The sequence below is a fragment of the Culex quinquefasciatus genome, chromosome 3, assembly GCF_015732765.1.
Source record: "Culex quinquefasciatus strain JHB chromosome 3, VPISU_Cqui_1.0_pri_paternal, whole genome shotgun sequence".
Taxonomy (NCBI): domain Eukaryota; kingdom Metazoa; phylum Arthropoda; class Insecta; order Diptera; family Culicidae; genus Culex; species Culex quinquefasciatus.
The window spans coordinates 133,731,229-133,750,960 of record NC_051863.1 but is presented as its reverse complement, the minus strand read 5'-3'; the positions used below and the strand labels follow the sequence as shown (position 1 = coordinate 133,750,960).

Below are 19,732 nucleotides of genomic sequence, written 5' to 3'. Positions count from 1 at the left end.
CCTCGGCTACCTCAACATTCCATACACATACAAGAACGTGACACGTGTAGTTCCGACTGTCGTAGTACCTGAGATATCGAAACCGATTCTTGGCTGCAATTTCTGGCGTAGTTTCGGGATCACGCCAATGGCAGATCTTGGGAACGGACCAGAACCGGTGGGCGAGTTCAACATGGTGGAGGAGACGATCGCGTTTACCCTGGAACCAGTTGGCACACTGCCGGAACTACCGACCATGGAACAAGACACAACACTAGACGTACCAACTTTTGATATTCCAGAAGGGAGGCAGGAACCAACAGAAGAGACGATCGAAGTGGAACACGAGTTAACGGAGCAGCAGCGTCAAGACCTTCTGGCAGTTGTAAAGCAGTTTGAATTCACCAGCAGCGGGAAACTAGGACGAACGAATTTAATCGAACACGAAATAGTTCTGAAGGAAGGCGCGAAACCGAAAAACCAGCCTGTTTATCGTTGTTCACCAAACATTCAAAAAGAGGTTGATTCAGAGATCGAGCGATTCAAGCAGATGGGAGTTATTGAAGAATGTTACAGTGAATGGACAAATCCGTTAGTCCCAGTTCGGAAGTCAAACGGGAAGATTCGGGTGTGTCTAGACTCCCGCAGGATCAACTCCATGACGGTTAAAGACACTTATCCAATCCGCAATATGCTGGAGATCTTCCAACGACTGGAACGGGCAAAATTCTTCTCAATCATCGACCTTAAGGACGCATATTTTCAGATCCCACTGAAGGAGGAATGCAGGAACTTCACAGCTTTCAGGACGTCGAAGGGTCTCTTCCGGTTCAAAGTATGTCCCTTTGGAGTGACAAACGCACCGTTTACGATGTGTCGCTTAATGGACAAGGTAATCGGGTTTGACCTAATGCCATTCGTATTTGTTTACCTAGATGACATCGTCGTCGCGTCGAACACCTTAGAAGAACACCTGAGACTCCTACAGGAAGTAGCAAACCGTCTAAAGAAGGCGAACCTTACGATCTCGCTGGAGAAATCGCGTTTTTGCCGGAAACAGATAAAATATCTGGGATATTTGCTGACAGAGAAGGGGGTATCGATAGACAGCAGCAGGATCTCACCAATTCTAGACTACGCCCGACCGAAAAGCGTAAAAGATGTCCGTCGGTTGCTAGGATTGGCCGGATTCTATCAACGTTTTATTCGTAGCTACAGCAGAATCACCGTTCCGATCACGGACCTGCTCAAGAAGAGCAAGAAGAAGTTCGTATGGACAGAGGAAGCTGAAGAAGCATTCCTGGAACTTAAATCAGTGCTTACTTCAGCCCCAATCTTAGCTAACCCGGATTTTACGAAGCCTTTTACGATAGAGTCGGACGCTTCCGATACCGCCGTGGGCGCCGCCCTCGTCCAAGAACTTGACGGGGAAACTCGGGTAATTGCATACTTCAGCAAGAAGCTGAGCAGGACACAGCGGGCCTACTCGAGTGTGGAAAAGGAATGTCTGGGGGTGTTACTAGCTATTGAGAATTTCCGTCACTACGTAGAAGGATCTCGTTTCCAGGTAGTAACCGATGCAAGGAGTCTGTTGTGGCTGTTCACCATCGGCGTTGAATCGGGAAACTCCAAACTCCTCCGATGGGCGCTGAAGATACAGTCGTACGACATTCAGCTGATGTACCGGAAGGGAGCCAACAACATCACAGCGGACTGCTTATCTCGCTCGATCAATGTCATCGAGATTGGGTCACTGGACAACAGGTACGACGAACTAATGGAGAAGATCAAGGCTGACCCACAAAAACACCCAGATTACCGAATCACAGATGGAGCTATTTACCGTTACGCCACTGGAACCAAGACTGACGACCCTAGATTTCGGTGGAAATTGATGCCCAGGGAAGAAGAACGAGAAGAAATTATCAAGAAGGAACACGAAGTCGCACACTTTGGAGCAGAAAAGACCTCGCACAGTTTGAAACGCCACTACACTTGGCCAGGTATGAGCGCACAGGTGAAAAAGTTCTGCCGCGAATGTTTCAAGTGTCAAACGTCGAAAGCGCCCAACTTGAACACTACCCCACCGATGGGAGCGCAGAAAGAGTTTGTGGAACATCCTTGGCAATTTATAACACTGGACTTCGTGGGACCACTTCCGGTGTCAGGTAGAGGTCGACACACGTGTCTGTTGGTTGTCACGGACGTATTCAGCAAGTTTGTGCTGGTGCAACCGTTTCGAGAAGCAAAAGCTAGCTCGGTGGCCGAATTTCTCAAGAATATGGTGTTCTTACTCTTTGGTGTACCGGAAATAGTGTTAACGGACAACGGAACACAATTTACCTCTTACCCATTTTGAGTCCCTTGAACGTTCCCCCATTCATTTCAGGTTTTACAAAACGACCCGCCCTGCTGCTGGGTCTAGTCGGGCATAAACCAGGCAAGTCGGTCCTCTACGGAGGTGGCGCATAAACCGTTTGCTAATTAACAAACCCGTGGGACGGTTATCGGACGGATTCCTTCGTGGCTACAATTTGCGTACCACAAGCTTTAAGTGCTCTAAAAACTGCTGTCCCTATTCAGACTGTAGTCCCGATTCACCCCAGATTATGGTATATTTCCCCTTTGTTTCGAATAATATTTTATACGCTGCTTTAATTTTTGAGATGATATTAGCAGAGCCTCGTTAAACAAATACCGTCAGTGGGGGTGACTATGGGTCAAAAAACGATACACCTCTCGTAATTTCTTAATAACAAAAACAATTTAAATAACATCGAAAATCTTTCAACGTAGATTTGTTCTTAGATAGTTTACTAACATTTTCCCAAAATATGGTGGATTTCGATGAACACTACCTTAAATGCCAACCGTTTGAAAATTGACCCAATGTCACCCCCTCTAAGGGGTCAAATGAAACTATAATGATGCTCAAATACAAAGCTATGGTAAAAACAAGTCATCCAACAGTGTTTCTTATTCGAGGGAATCGTATTGACATGCTACAATGCTTGAAGTGGAGATTTTCAAACATTTGGGTAGTTTTCGAGCAATTCCAACAAAAATATTAGAAAAATGATTTTTCGAGGGTCATTTTTGCCCAAAAACGTTCCTCAACTTCAGACAGCTGCCAAAATAATAAAATTTGTTCTAGGAACGAGATTTTTTCAGCGAAGTCATCTTAAGATGTCCCCTACACAACCCTTTTAACAGAATTTAGTTTCATTGAAAAGAACCTGAGAAATGGTAAAAGACCCAATGTCACCCCCACTGACGGTAAACGATTTGTGCTGAAATAAATATTATTATGCAATTTATTGCATAAACTACTATTGTGTTTCCAAACCCGTTTTCGCACTCAATGTGTTTTCTATGCATTTATGACCATTTTTGTAGCGTCTTTTCATAATCCTACTTCAGATAATAAAAGTCATTAGTTATCGATGAAGTAATGCTATCTAGTCCTAGTATCTCCGAAAAGTTTCACCACAAGCTGATTCACTTTCAGGCATATCTTCCTCGTGAAGTATCCAATTCCTTCGGCATCCCCACAAAGCTATTCGTCCCCAGAAAAAAAGTTTAATTTTCCCCCGGTTATTAATTCCAGCCATAATTCACACCAAGCCGAGTCCGACTTTATATCTTCATTTGTTTATGATTTTCGATAACTTATATCTGCACTTCGTCATCGTACGGTCGTCCTGTTTCGGCGTGTGTATTAAGTTTTCAGGTAATCTGCCCCAAAACTCTCCTGGGCCGAGAATCACAAAACCTCGAGGGGGCAAGAGAAAAAAAAAAGGTTAAAGCGAAAAGGCATACCAACCAGAAGTGAATTGGTGCTGGTTTGAACAATAAGTTGGAAAATTCAAAAGTATGGCGCCTCCAACCCCGGTAGATTTATAGCCGTTTTTTCTGCGGGCGATAATCTTTTATACTGTTTGTGCCGTAAATTGTGCTCCCTTCGCAAAATGCTGTTTGGGTGCAACAAAAACTGGCCGCCGAATCGTATTATTGTTTATTGAGTTGAGTTTTGCAAAAATAAAAAAGTAGCTTAAGAAATCTTGTGATTTAACAAAACAAACTGATACCAAAGTTTTAAAAAATGTACTTAAATTTCTTATCACACTTGCGCACTCTAGTATCCGACCCCAGTACAGATCCCTACGGTATTCTCATCCCATTAATTCCGTCGCGACGACCTCCTCGGTGGCGCACCACAAGCACCATCATGTGCTGTAATTACAGCGTATGATAATTTGATTAACACACGGCTCGTTTAGAGTTAATGTCTCCCAACCAATCACCCGAGTTCACTTTTGCCTTATAATCCTGGCTAGCTGGCAGCACTGCACTCACGCAATTGCGGATCAGACCCGAATGTGTACCCCGGGAATTCAGAATCTCCGCGTCTGCCGTCTGTTGTCATGTATGAATATTTTAATAACAATTTCCTACACAACACGGGCAACAACAGCTACGACGAGGACGTTCATGAACGACGTACCGGGTGGTCCGAAATGATGTGGTATGTTGAGAAGGGATTTTCTGATCGATTTGATTTCTTCGGTAAAGTAGTAGGTTATTACTCGGGTTTTTCAACAACAAATATGGAAACACGGAAAATTAATTTTGGATTTTTATTTGACTTTTAATCTCTAAAAATGAAATTCCCAAAATACGTTGTTATAAAATTTTGAAATATTTTGGAATGTTTAGGAGGACTTTAAATGTCATATTTTACACAACAGTTCAGGAGGTTGCACAATTTGGTACCAGAGATATAATTTTTAGAAAAAAAATATATTTCTGAAAAAAAACGTTACTTAATCCACCTTTAGGTGGTTGGTGCCTTCCTCACATTCATAAGGTCAATACATTCAGTAAAAATAGCAACATTCCTCCTTAACATGTATAACAAATCAACTTTATTACTCATTTCTTTTGATAGGGCTCGCAGACCTTCAATATTTCTTTCTCATCGGCAAGGTCTGATAAAAAACCTATTCAACGATAGTTCGCATGGAAGATTCAGACAATATTTCTATTACAATATCTGAAATCCGACCTCCAAAAAGTGTATAAATAACACTTAAGTGCTAATAACTTTTGATAGCGTTGTCAGATCCTCGATGTTCTACACAGAAAAAATAATGTAAATTTGGAAGCTGTAATTTTGGAAGGTTGAATATTACCTCTTTTATGATGTAATTTTACATCAATTTAGACTTTTTTTTTTTTTTTTTTTTTGTTGCCCAATGGGCATTGGGTTAAGTTCACTGCGACCACCTGAGAAGGCTATCTTTTGTGATGTACCCTGGTTACTGTCCATACTACAAATTACTCGTATCCATTGGATCGGAAGACGAGGGGTTATTTTGCAGACATGGTTTATCCCAATTCGGCGCAATACAGTCGATGAACTGTATGACCTTCTTGGGATGGGTGTGGTGCCATACATCGTACGGCGTAAGAAGGTGCGATCCAAAGAACCGCAGCCTTCGAGACACAAGTGCTCCGCAGAAGCAGAGTAAATGTGCCGAGCTTTCCAGCTCAGTTAAACAAAAACGACAGAGGTTGTTAGGCCACCTGCCGATTTTGTGCAGGTGATATCTGGCAGGACAATGTCCTGTTAGAAGCCCTGCAGTATTCGTAGTTCCCTACGGTTTAAGCCAAGAAGTTTCCTGGCAATTGAAGGACTTGGAGTGATAAAAGTTTTAGCTTGTCTCAATCCTCGCATCTCGCCCCAGATTGAAGCGATTTGCAATTGTCCCCAATTAGTTATTTCTTGCTTCACGGCACTTTTGAGATTCCAAGGAACGGCTCGGGACCCACAAAGATGTTTGATGAGCCTTGTCTAGCAAGTTCATCAGCCATTTCGTTGCCTTCAATGCCGCAGTGCCCTGGGACCCAAAACAACATGACTCTGTTATGCCGAGAAGCAAGTTCCCTGAGGAAGCGACGCACTCCCAAACAAGTTTGGATTCGCATTTAGAGGATTTTAATGCCAATAGTGCAGCTTGGCTATCCGAGAAAATACCGATTTTTGCGTGTCTATAATTTCTCATAATACACGTCCTCGCACAGATGTGTATGGCATACACTTCTGCTTGAAAAACGGTAGGCCACTTTCCCATAGATATGGTTTCCCTGGTTCGAGGACCGAAGACTCCAGCTCCAGTAGAAGTGCCCATTTTTGAACCATCCGTAAAGAAACGAATAGTTCCTTCTGGAAGTGTAGGTCCTCCATTACTCCACATTTGGCGATTTGTTTCAATCACCTCATATGGAATGTCCATGTTGGGCCTTACCTCCATGCAGTCCGAGACTAAAGTTGTAAGGGGGGAAATGTTAAAAGCCTTCACGATCCGCGAGTGACCCGTTCCATCTCCTTCCACCCAGTTGTTACACCGTTGTAGTCGTAGAGCGCCAAGCGCAGCCTCCTGCTTCACATGTAAATGTAAAGGCAGAATGCATAGCATGGCTTCCATGGCCGCGGTGGGGGTTGTTTTCATTGCACTCGTTACAGAGAGACATGCCAGTCGTTGGAGCTTGGTCAGCTTCGACTGACATGTCTTCTGTTCAGTCTTCAGCCACCAAACGGTCGACGCATAGGTTACCCTAGGTCGGGCGATGGTGGTGTAAGACCAGAATGCAAGTTTCGGTTTAAGGCCCCAGGTTTTGCCGAGCATTTTGTTGCACGCCCAGATAGCAGTAGTTGCCTTCTTTACCGCATAGTCCAGATGTGCATTCCAGTTCAGCTTTTTGTCAAGGATTACTCCTAAATATTTGACCTCAGAACTGAAGGTCAGTTGGGTTCCTTTCAAGGTAGGCGGCCTAAGGTCGTGTTTCCTCCTGTTAGTAAACGGGATTATCACGGTTTTGTTGGGGTTTATTGTCAGCCCTTCCTGCTCACACCACGACATGGTGCAGTTTAGAGCTGACTGTAGACGGTCCGATAACGTTCCGTCGTACTTCCCCCGGATGATTAAGACTACGTCGTCAGCATATCCAATGACTTCGTAGCCGAGTAGTGTAAGTTTTCTTAGAAGACTATCTACCACCAGCAGCCAAAGCAAAGGAGAGAGTACTCCCCTTGCGGACAGCCTTTGGCTGCTGTTATTGTGATAGATGTGTCTCCTAGCGATGCTGAAATCTCTCTGCTCGTAAGCATAGCATGAATCCAGCTCGCAGTTGTTCCATCGACGTTCCTCGACCGGAGCGCTTCATTGATGGCTGTGTACGAAGTGTTATCGAAGGCACCCTGAATATCAAGAAAAGCACAAAGTGCAGATTCTTTATATTTCAGTGCGTTCTCGATACGTGACACTAGCGTGTGTAGGGCAGTTTCGGTCGATTTGCCCGCTTGGTATGCATATTGGTGTTTATGCAAAGGAAGTCCTTCAAGAACTCCGCCCGGATGTGGTTATCCGTGATTTTCTCCATAAGCTTGAGCAGCGTCACTGTCAGACTTATGGGTCTGAAGGCTTTGGCATCGTGGGGTCACTTCTGCCGGCCTTAGGTATGAAGATCACCTTAACTTTGCGCCAGCTTTGAGGGATGTAGCCCAGGGTGAAGCTGGCTCGAAGTAAGTTGATCAACTCAGCCATTATGGTGTCGGCTGCTTTTTGGAGAAAGATTGGAAGGATGCCGTCGGGTCCTGCAGCCTTCAGTGGTTCAAATGTGCCGAGGGCCCATCTGATTGAAGACTGGTTGAACATTCGACGGGCTAGGTGGACTGAATCTCTTGATGGTCGACACCATACGCCATCTGCAGTCCGGGTACTAGCTGCATCCTCCTCTCTTTCAGTTGATTCTGGAAAGTGCGTACTCATGAGTACTTGCAGTGTTTCCTTGTTTGTGACAGTGAGAGTGCCTTGCTCGTCTCTCACCTGTCCTAGACCGTTGGAATGGTCTTTTGACAACGCCTTTTGGAGTCGGGTTGCTTCAGACATCGAGCTTATGTCCTCACAGAAATTAGCCAGGCTAGTTTTTGGCTCTCCTCAACTCCGCGTTATACTTCGTTAGGGCTGCTTTGTAGGCATCCCATTCGGAAGTGAGCTTAGCTCTGTTGAAAAGCCTTCTAGCCTCCTTGCGGAGACTGCTCAGGCTTTCGCTCCACCACGGTACGTCCCGACAGATTTCCCTCACCTTCTTAGGGCAGCTTGCCTGGTAGGCTGCCGTGATCCTGCGTTGAAGAGTATTCGCTGCAGTATCCAATTCTTCGGGGTTCGTATTCGTGAAGGAGCGTCTTGTTTGGACCGGCAAAGGTGACCTCGAAAGGCGTTCCAGTCCGTGTCATTTGGGTCACGAAACGTTTCCCTTTTCAGTTGACTGGCTTCAATGTCAAAGACAATCTGTCTGTGATCAGATAGACTAGCTTCTTCAGAGACATGCCAGTTTTTATTTTGTCTGCAAAAGCAGCACTACACAGAGTGAGGTCCAAGACCTCCTGTCTTGCGACAGTAACAAAAGTAGGTTCATTGCCCTTATTGCATACATTGACGTTGTTAGACGTCAAGTATTCAAGAAGGCGCTCACCTCTATCGTTAACATCCGTGCTTCCCCATATCGTATGGTGGGCGTTCGCGTCACAACCGATGAGGAACGGTTTATTGACAGCCCTACAGTATCGCACAAGTGCGGCCACTTCTGGCGGTGGAACATCGTCCTGGTCACCAGGAAAGTAAGCAGATGCAACAACCATCTCCTGCTTTCCCTTGGTGGTCGGGACGGTCACCATTGCTGCAACGATGTCTCGTTGGACGAATTCCGTGATTGGAGTACACTTGATGTTTCCGCTCAGCAGAATCGCCGTTCTTGGTGTTGCCTGCGTATTGCTGTAGATCAATCTACTGCTTTGACAGGACAGTCCAAGGATTTTGTTGTGGTTCACCCACGGTTCTTGAACGAGAGCAATCCCCAATTGCTCTTTAGTGAACCTCCGGCTAAGGATGCTGGAAGCACCCTTAGCATGATGGAGGTTAACCTGGATGCAACGGATATTGTTCATTGTTCAGTTGAACCTGCCGTTTTCTCCAAGATGTTTTGATGATCCGGGAACAGGATGGCAGTGTCCTGCAGCTTGGTCGCTGATGTGTGTTGAGGATGCGGGTTCCTCTTGTATAGTACATGAAGTACTGGAAGGCCACATGAGGTCGGTTTTGGATTGTATATCTGTACCTGAGAGTTTTCTGAGATGCTGTGTTGACGAGTGGTAAAATACCGTGCTCATCGTAGCGGGGGGTGCTCAAGCGGTGAGGTTGTTGCGTGAATTTTCAGAATGTTCAGCTGTACCGGTGCTATATTCGCAAAAAAGCGAAAATATGCATGTGGTTGCCTAGTTTTCGTCAAAAACTGTTGCGTAACCTTACCATCTCTCGCAGAATTGCTCCGAAGAACAACAGAAGGTTCTCGTTTGGTACTGGATAACTCTCCTACTTCCTTCCACATGTGAACCTTCCTGTGCATGTCTCTCATGCGTTCCGACACCGCAAACTGCACTCTACAGTTTTCCGCCGACTCTTCTCTTCTAGTGGTGTCCTCTCTTCCGGCGGATTTCATGCTTCTTCTTCCTTCCTTCCGCGTTGGTTCCAGCTGAGGGAAGCAGCTGGCACTTGGGTATTGGTTTTGATCAGTTTCCATGTTGATAAACCTTGTTGTCAGGACTCCTACAAACTTCAACTGTGACTCGGGCCTGCAAAGACACAGAGGAGACTACATACTGCGTGGGGCGTCTTGGTACCACGCAGGCTCCGTTCAGACCTGGATACTTCTTGCTCCCCTCCAGACATACATCCCTTGGCACGGGTCGCTTGACACTGTAGATTGGGGATTGGGATTTGGGAAAGGGATTGGGGATGGGGAATGGGACGTGGTTCTCTGTATGGCTTTTTGCGAGATGAGAGCAGAGGACAACAATCATCTCAACGTTTCCACTTTACCCGGGCTAGCGACCGGCAGTTCCAGTTCACGATGATTTCCCTTTATATGTTAAAAAACCACTTATGATTTTGGCACATATTCCGTTTGTCAGCGTTTCCTGTCATTACTGGCGGGAAAAATCTACGTGGAATCAGCTGTGCAGACCTCATGTGTGACAGGAATGCAGATTGGGCGACTCCCACGATGAAATTTAGACTTAAAAAGTGGCATTACACTAGAAAAGTGGTAAAATTACACATTTCCAGAGGTAAAATTACACCTTTTTTCTGACATAAAAGATGTACCCCTTCCCAGATGTAATATTACCATGATTTTTTTTCTGTGTAGGCTCATTTGGAAGGTCTTTCGATGATCTAACTAACGATTGGTCGCATTATGGACCCGGACATCATTTTCATTGAAATATCTGAGATCCGGCCTCCAAAAAGTGTATAAAGAACATTTAAGTGCTCATAACTTTTGATAGGGCTGTCAGATCTTCAATGTTTTGGGCTCATTGGGAAGGTCTTTTTAATACCTTTCTGAAAATGTATAATATGATTTCCTGCAATAAACACCCTTTTAACAATCTTTCGGACATACGCCAAAATCGTTTTTTAGCATAACTTTTGAAGTACTTAACTAAACTTGCTGGTTTTAATTAGAGACCTATGGGACCCCAAGACGGATCGAATGAGACTAATACGGTCAAAATCCGTTCATCCAGTCCGGAGATAATCGAGTGACATTTTTTTTTGTCCACCCACCTACACACATCCACACAGACATTTGCTCAGAACATGATTCTGAGTCGATATGTATACGTGAAGGTGAGTCTACGAGGTCAAATAAATAAGTTCATTTTTCGAGTGATTTTAAAGCCTTTCCTCAGTAGGCAAAACTGTTAATAGTGTCGAACAAAAGTAAAAATATGCAGATTCAAATTTGCAAAGATTATATAATTTTTTTGATAAAATGCATAGTTTTCAAAATAAATAGGGATCATTAATTTTGGTCACTGATTACAAATCCGAGGTAAATTTTTCGATATCTCGTGACGTTTATAAATCTAAATTGTTGTTTTTATCTGCTATACTACAACTTGTACAACTGTTGTATATTGTTACACTATAAAACATAAGCATGCAAAGTTACAAAAACACGTAATTTCAAAATGCATAATTTTGTTCCAGACGAAAAAATTACCTCGCTGGGTTATTGCAGATTCCAAAAGTACATTAAATTTCCCAAAAAAATACATGTCTCTCGAATTTTGATAGTTAAGTAACAATTTTGAAGCTGTTTTTTTTTGTTTTTTAAGGGAAAAATATTTTTTTGTACAATTTGAGTGCGCCAAATTTCTCTTCACGGTTTCGAGCTACAAATCACTCAAAAATAGCATTTTTTCGAAAAAAAAAACAGTTTTTGCAGTTCAAAAATATTTGATAAAGGAAAAAAGACCTATGCAAACATTATTTCTAAAAACTGTGAAAATTTGCTACAATTTTAAAATTTTACAGTTTAATCTGTTTACAAATTTTGAACAAAATCATCCTTATAAATTTATTGATATTTTGCTATTTTTTAATAGCAGCATAACTCTAACACATGAAACATTTTTTGATACTTTTCCCCTCTAAATATTGAAAATTTTAAATTTAATTTTACATTTTTGACTGTAGTTTTGAGCTTTGAACTGATTGTAGCTTGATTATTCTTAAATAAAACCGAATTAAATTGGATTTAAACAATTGCTGTAAAAAACACACATTTTAAGGACGACCCCCGTACTCGCAGTCTTGCGCGCCACCACTGCTCCATAATGATAGAGGTGTAGAGTAGGCAGCACGGCGGAGCCCGGCCACCGGGGAACCGACCCGACCCGACCCGAGGGTTGCTCTTGATGACTTAAATGCCCGGCCACGGACGGGTCAAGTCGCGTGTGCGTGCGTGCACCAACCACAACGGTAAGTCGTCAGTTGTGTGCTATCTTGTGACAACGACCATTTAGTACTTTTCGAGAAAATCGATTTTTAAAGTTTGTTGGTAAATATTTTCTAAACTATGAATGATAGAGCCAAACTTTTTGAAGCAATCGGTTTGTATACTATCGCTTAACAAACGCTCTAAGTTTCAACTAATTTGGTTACACCAGTTAAAAGATACAGTAAATAATGTAAACAAAAATCCGAAAAGCACATGTCACAAGTGTGTTTCGAAAGTAAAATTGTACTACGTGTCACAAGTGTGCACAGAATTCCCATACAAACTAAAATAGGCTTAAATCAATAGTTTAACCGACTTAATCAGTATATTTTCAAAAACAAAAGGTTGCATTGCCTTTAGAAAGTATGTGTGTACATAAATTTGTGAAAAACAAGAACATTTTTCCACATTTTCCAACAACATGTATGACGTGTCACAAGTGTGCACGATCATTTTGATGATAAATTGGTCTATGTCACAAGTGTGTATTGCGATATCCGGGAAACGGAAGCGAGTTTTCAAAATAGGATTAAAGCATCTTGTAGTGTTTGTTAAGTATAACAAAACGTCATCATTAACTCATTTTCGACCAAAATGGTCTATGTCACAAGATAGCACACAGCTGACGAAGTATTAAAAATGCTCACGAAAGCCTAGAATTAAGTTGTAATCTAATAAAAAAGAACGCAATTAAGGTTAAGTCGAGTACATGCGCTACCGTCGAGCTCGGAGACTTCCTGCTCCTGGTGAAACCGATATACCTGACCCGCCACAACCTAATAGAGCAGTTTACCTGGCCACCGGGCACCACCGGGTCGCAGCCGTGCGAAGGAAGGAATGTAATGAGAACACGTTTTTAAAGTGAAAAATTTATCGACGGAGAAGTATGATTAATTGATTAAGGTATGCGCGACGCCGCCGGCTTAAAATGCGTCGCTGAAAAGCGGACTTCAACGCGACGACGTGTGATGAACTAATTGAGGGTGGGGGTGGGGTGAAGCACAGGTGGATTTTGCACAACAATTAAAACAAAAATCGAACATCGGGTTATTAATCAAAAGATGAAATGAGATGAGATATTTTGAGATAAAAACAAGAAGAGTTGAGAAGAGATGAGAAGAGATGAGAAGAGATGAGGAGAGATGAGAAGAGATGAGAAGAGATGAGAAGAGATGAGAAGAGATGAGAAGAGATGAGAAGAGATGAGAAGAGATGAGAAGAGATGAGAAGAGATGAGAAGAGATGAGAAGAGATGAGAAGAGATGAGAAGAGATGAGAAGAGATGAGAAGAGATGAGAAGAGATGAGAAGAGATGAGAAGAGATGAGAAGAGATGAGAAGAGATGAGAAGAAAGGAAAGAAAATATATTCTAAAAGACTCGGGATGATTCAACTATAAGGTGTAAAAAAGAAAAGTCAAGACAAACGCAAATTTTGAAATTTATTCAACATGTTATTACTATTTAATTTGTGTTCCATTTATTGTTTACTGTAAAGCATGTGAGCCAAGCAATTCTGCTTGATATCGGTCGTGTAAGTCAACATCATCAGCGTATTCCATGTGTTTCCAACAGGTTGAAAGTAATCTAGATGAAACATTTCTGAGAGTGGCTCTACATATGCATCCAACTTAACGACAATTTGATATCGATTATCTTTTTGCAATATTATCTTTTTGAAAAACATTTCAAATACATACAACTCTCCGTTCACTGGAACTGTCCTCTTCTCATCTAATTCATGATTGCCGTCTTCAGCTATGATCTCCACGTACAAATTAACTGCGTTTATGTTTTTGGATTTAGTTCCAATAAAAATTCCGAATCCGTACAAATTGAAACTCTGATAAACATCGACGAACATATCCGTCAAAATTTCATCAGCATAGCGAAACGCTGAAAATGCATACAATTTTTGACAAAGCAACTCCCGACCGCTTCGTCTCACAGCCAAATATAAGAAATCCTTGGAAGTCGTTTGTCCGTTTACGTTGCACTCCAACCATCTTTGAGTGGCATTTTCCAGATGGTCTTCGAGGCAGTTGATCTTCGGACTTTCCAGTATCAACTTCAGCGAACTTTTCTCCATTTTCAGAAACCGTTCCTGCTCGAAACACTCCAACGGGTTGTCGCAAATCACGCGCAAACAGACGGTATTGATGTCGTCAAACTCGTACCGTCGATTGTCGTTGAAGATCTTCAGCACATTATCCTCCTTGATCTCACCCTCGATGTACTTGTCGCAAACATCGACCAACTTGGACAGCAGGTACTTCTTGGCGGCATAGTACAACTCCACGAAGATTTCATCAGTGAAATTAACCCTTTCGCAGTACATGAAGCGTAAAATCTCCAAAAATACCACCGGACTGATGTCCTTGACCGCGATCGGATTGTCGCGGCTGTTACTGATGGCATCGTGGAACTGACCGTTGAGTTGGGCGTACAGCACCTCGCTGGCCGTCGTGATTACGTTCTTGTGGGCAAACATCGGCTCGCCGGCTTCGCCCACCTTGAAGAACACGTCCGCGGTGTACTCGCTGTTGACCAGCTGCTCCAGGCGATCCTCCAGGCACAGATCGTACGCGAAGGGTTTCTGCGCCATCCTGTGAGGGGGAAATTGATTGAAGTTCAATATTTAACATGATGTTCTAGTGACAATCACGTACCTCAAACGATTATCAAAATAAAATCACCCACAGCGATCGACCTCGAACCGCTTTGACAATCTAAAGAAGACTCATAACTTAATTTGAAAACAATGTAACACAATGAAACGAGAGACGAGTGAAAACGGTCGAGATTGCTGAAGTGGCAGATTCGAGATAGTAGAAAAAGACAGACAAAACATACCCAGCTATACAGATAATGCTTCACTGAAGTTTTGGCCATCAGTAACTTTAAAAAAAATTAAGAGCGCGATTTGTTAAATTAACCATACAAAATATACTATGATGTAATTTTGTCTACCCACGTAGTTTGTGAATGTGTCTTAAGACCCTAATAAATTGAAAAATTGAAGCTGTCAAAGGAAAACCTATGGGAAATTGGACGAGCTTTCCGGTAAAAATATTTTCGAGACTGAAAAATCAAGTCTGTCATATAGAAAATTCCAAAAACCACCAAAAAAGCTGTTTTTTCAACATTTTTATTTTTAAAACCGCTGTAACTTCGCAAGGGTTGGACTTAGGACAATGGTCAATATCGAGACTTTTATGTAAAATTGTCTGGAAAATCGATTCCCACTATTGGGTTTTGAAAATTTTGACGTTTAGACCACTTTTAAAAAAACAGTTTCAGTAAATGATTTTTGTATTTTTTTAGGAGAGACATACCATCCTGCATTATTCGTGAGTCTTTTTGTAACATTTTAGGCTATTTCCTCAAAAATTTTGAACGAAAAAAAATCGCGACTTCACCTTAAAATTTAATTTTTAAGCATAAAAATTTAAATATCCCATAGAAGTGGCGTGTATTTTTCTTTCAGTGTATTTTTTTTTTTTCAGAAAGCCCATCCAATTTCCTACAAGTTTGTCTTTGACCAATTTTTGGTACGATGCAACGGCTTCGAGATACAGTTATTTTTAAATTACAGAATACAATTGGCTCCATATACACAAAAATGGCTTATAATGGCCTAGGATAACATGTCTACAAAGTTTCATTGAAATCGGAGAGGGTCGGGTACAGAAGTACCAGAAAAATTCCTGATTTGAGATGGAAATGCTCGTCCGTAAATAAATCCCTACCAAATTTCTATTATAAAATCTAATTATGAATCGCTATTTGGATCATAGATATGTAGTATTTTATTAGCTTTTCATCGAAAGCTTACTAAAATAAATCATGATTTCATTCCATGTTAAAACCATTTTGGTACTTTTGATTTCCGTTATGATTTTTTTTTTATTAATATTTTGTCTCTAATGTTGAATGAACAATCTTACGTAAGGCCAATATTTTTTGAAGTTTATGTCCCTCGACACTGACCCAAAGTCCCGATTGAAAGCAAAAAAAAACATAGCTATTGGAATGCCAAGCAATGGTTTTAAACTTTCAAAAAGTCCAGTTGTTTTGCAATCATTCATCTTCAAAAAATCTAAAAAAAATACGATTTTTTTTGCTCAAAAACATAGGAATTTTGCAAAAAAAAAAAAAACAAAATATTTTCAAACGAGTTCTAACATGCTCAATATGACTATCGAAAGAGAAAAAAATCATTTCATTTTTTTTTTTCATGCTTCTATACAAATTAAAGTTTCCGAACAAAATATTTCATTTGCACCCTGATTTATCGGCACAATTCAAGAAATTTCCTAATATATTGTGTTTTTGAATTATGGTTCCCGTGAAAATTTAACTAATCAATGGAACCATAATTCAATACAATATATATATACATATACCATCTTATGTTAAACAACCGGAAAGATTTGTGTATACTTGATTATATCTATATATAAAATTTGATTTAATTATATAAAGCCTCTAAGCTAAGTGATTTTGCAATATGAAAATATCCAGTTTCACGAGGACCATCAAATCAAATTATCAAATTTCGTAGGATTTTCACGGGACAAAGAAAAAAACTAACCGATTAACATATTATATTATGTTCATAACAATATGTTTAAGTGATTCAATCTTGAATAAACCGAGTATGAATCTTCAAATTTCATTAGGAATTGTACCTAATCATAAAATTGAAAATAACCTACTTTTCTCCACCAAAAAGAACAGATCTGAATAGAAACACTTTTCAAAACAAATGCTGAAAAGTTCTACTTTTTAGCACTGAAATGGATGCTGAATAGTTGAACTTTTCAGCACTTGTTTCGAAAAGTAATAATTTTCAACATTGTTTTGATATTAACGGTGGATTGACTAAATACTCACAATCGCATTCAAAGAGTGTTTTTCGGAATTGCAGAAAATATGGTATGGAAACCGTTGCAAAACTTGGTTTTTTCAGCACTCATCGGATTTATCCAACTCGGCGAACCTCGTGGGATAAGTGTACGACTCGTGCTGAAAAAATCTTCTATATGCAACTTGTTGCATAAACTACAATTGCATTAGCCTAATTGCTTTTTACTTTCCTCATTTTGGGAGCACTTGATGACTCAGAAAACAAAACAAGTTTTTTTGTTCGATTTTTTTGTTTAACTTCAATTAGGTAAACATAGCAATAATTTCTTACTAAATGTTGTACCTAACAATTATATTTAAAGTTTTGTGCTAGGATACTAGTAGTATACTAGGGTTAAATTCAAGAGTTCAAATAGAAAATATCACGTTTTTCGTTTAAAAAAATAAAACTAAACAAATTCACATTTGAAATTTTTGTTGATAAAATATTTGTTAAATTTGTAATGTTTGTGCATCGATTTAAAAAAATCCTTAAATTTCACAAGATTTAGCAAAACTTGAGGAATTTCACGAATTTCACGCTGTCCGCGAAATCGTGAGAATTCGCTAACCCTACTAATCATCATTATTGATTTTCAAGCAACTTTCGTAAATTAATAAGAAAAGTCGAATTTAATATCTTTAAATGGCTTAATTGGGCCCTAAAGCCATATGAAAATGTTTATGTACAACGATAAAAAAACACCCTTGGAACGAGCTGTCAAGTAGAACCTTTTCTGTCAAGAAGGGATTCGAAGTTAATTTTTCAAAATTGATTTAAAAATCCATTTTAAATCCTTTGCGGTCATACAAAGGTTCATTGTACTCAGAAAAATAAGCTTTATCGCTGTGAACAATAATATCACAAATTTAAGCTACATGTTAGGACCCAATTTAGACATGGGGCACTTACGTCACATTGTTAAATAACCATAATGATAACATCGGATAATCGAGTCTTCGGACAATCGAAACAAGATTCTTTCGATGTAGGGGAAATATACCCATTTTAATCACTCTAAGCCGTTCGACCAGTTCTCATAACTTTCGCCGTTTTCCGCTATTAAATCAACATTTTCAGATGTATCAACAATTGAGAGTTACTTGCTCACTTTTATTTGAGCTATTTATTTCTTTGGAACAGTCAAAACACTTTATGAAAGCTGTAAATCATGATCAAAGTGCTGATAGGCCTATAATAGAAATAGGCTGAGAAAGGGTATAGTTCCCCTATTATTTTAAACTCTAAATATTGACGTACGCGATAATACTAGTATTTTTTTAAACAAAAATCCTTAGGTTTTGAACTTTTCCGAAGACACTAAATCGATCAGAAAATTAAAAAAAAATCCCGTTCCGAATGTCTGAATTACGACTATTTACATTTCAATTTTGTATAGACAACTGCCAAAATTGTAAACAAACTAGTCAACGATGAAAAGTGGCAGCTTAGCTTAACTATTATGCGAAACATAAATAAGGTCAGTTTACAAGCTCATCTGCGCAAACAAAATAAAACTATAATTAGAGCACTTTTTGGCTCGAAAAGAGATTCGTTAGTCTCCAGATGTATAAATTGCCCTCAATAAAATTACGTGGCGCTGCTGTTTGCTGCTAGGCCAAATGGGTTGATATAGTAAAGCACCCCCTCTCCCCCATTCAGGATTGCAAAAATATGCATTTAGTGCCAGTTGAATGTGAAGTCAAATGGTAGAAAACATAAATAAATAAATCGATTAGATAAAGTCAATTTAGAGAGATTAATGTGAATTTGCATAGCAAATGAATAACACTTTCGCTCAGGCTGTGGGCTCTGAAATGTGATTTTTTTTTTCGCTTCATAGTTAAATAAGATTGGAAGACCGAACCGGCGGCGTTGACGTCGCCAGTGTGTGATGATGGTTATCTTTAGTTGCCTCAATTTATTGAGTCCGTGAGATGTTTTGGTGCGCAATTGAATTAATTTGAGGTTGAATGAGGTTCAAACAGTTCCTGGGCAATTTTCCTTGTAAGCACCATATCTAAATAATTATACACACCACTTTTCAGTTTTGCCACAGAGTAACACAGAGTCACTACTGCCTCTTGATTTATGGTACCGTTACGCGGTACATCGCGGTACATCCCCCGGTTATAATAAAATCAGACGTCAGCCCGACTTGCACCAAAATGGTAGGGTTCAAAAAATCAGATCGCAGTTCACTGGCTTTTGAGGCGTTACGTTTTTTTGCGGCAAGTTTTGCTGTCAAACTTTCAAAACAAACCAAATTTGCTGAGCAAAAGTTTAGATTTTGCAAGAGGAAATGATCGTTGAAATGATTGTGGACTATTTGCGACTGGTGCTTTCTTTAATTTTATGGTGTTTTAGTTCAGTAGACAGCAAAAATGCGCTGAGCGGAAAAAGGACGCTTTTGGCTGGCGATTCATCGTGGGGATATTATCACGTAGGGATCATCAACTCTTGTGATGGTAGATAAAGGCGAGTGCGAAATCGTGTGGCCAAGTGGGTGGAAATCTGGGTTGTAAAGCAAGGAATACGTGGTTTCGTTAGCCAGCAGCTTCGTATGGTCCTGAACAATGATATTTCCGGCAGAGAGTTTTGTTACCTGCTGGATCAGACGGACCCTGAAACGCCCCTGCCGGTTGGTCTTAGAGCCACGACCGACAGGGGTGGGCCTCGGCCTCTTTTTACGCGCTGGCGGGCAAAGGGACAAGAACAAGAGCCTTAATCTCAAGGGGCTCGCCATCAAAACACTAAACGCCTAAACACAAAAGAGTTTCATGGTAAAACGTTTATTGCACTTACGATTCTGTATGTGTGTGTGGGGATTATGGCTGGCCGGTTGGTGCTGGCGACGCTGCTGCTGCTGCTGGTGTCGACGGGGCATCCGCGCACGTGCTCCACGCACGGTCGTCGACGATCTCCTGCTCTCGAGCTCG

The 19,732-nt window shown here is 40.9% G+C and overlaps 1 protein-coding gene across 1 annotated transcript; it reads right to left on the bottom strand.

Moving 5' to 3' along the window:
* Positions 1 to 13,357: 13,357 nt before the first annotated feature.
* LOC119769836 (BTB/POZ domain-containing protein 6-like) lies at positions 13,358 to 14,632 on the bottom strand. Its single transcript, XM_038263532.1, has 2 exons — positions 14,554 to 14,632; positions 13,358 to 14,490 (listed from the first exon to the last, which is right to left on the bottom strand). The coding sequence occupies exon 2, from the start codon at positions 14,487 to 14,489 to the stop codon at positions 13,365 to 13,367; it is 1,125 nt and encodes a 374-aa protein (XP_038119460.1). The 5' UTR covers position 14,490; positions 14,554 to 14,632; the 3' UTR covers positions 13,358 to 13,364.
* Positions 14,633 to 19,732: the final 5,100 nt, after the last annotated feature.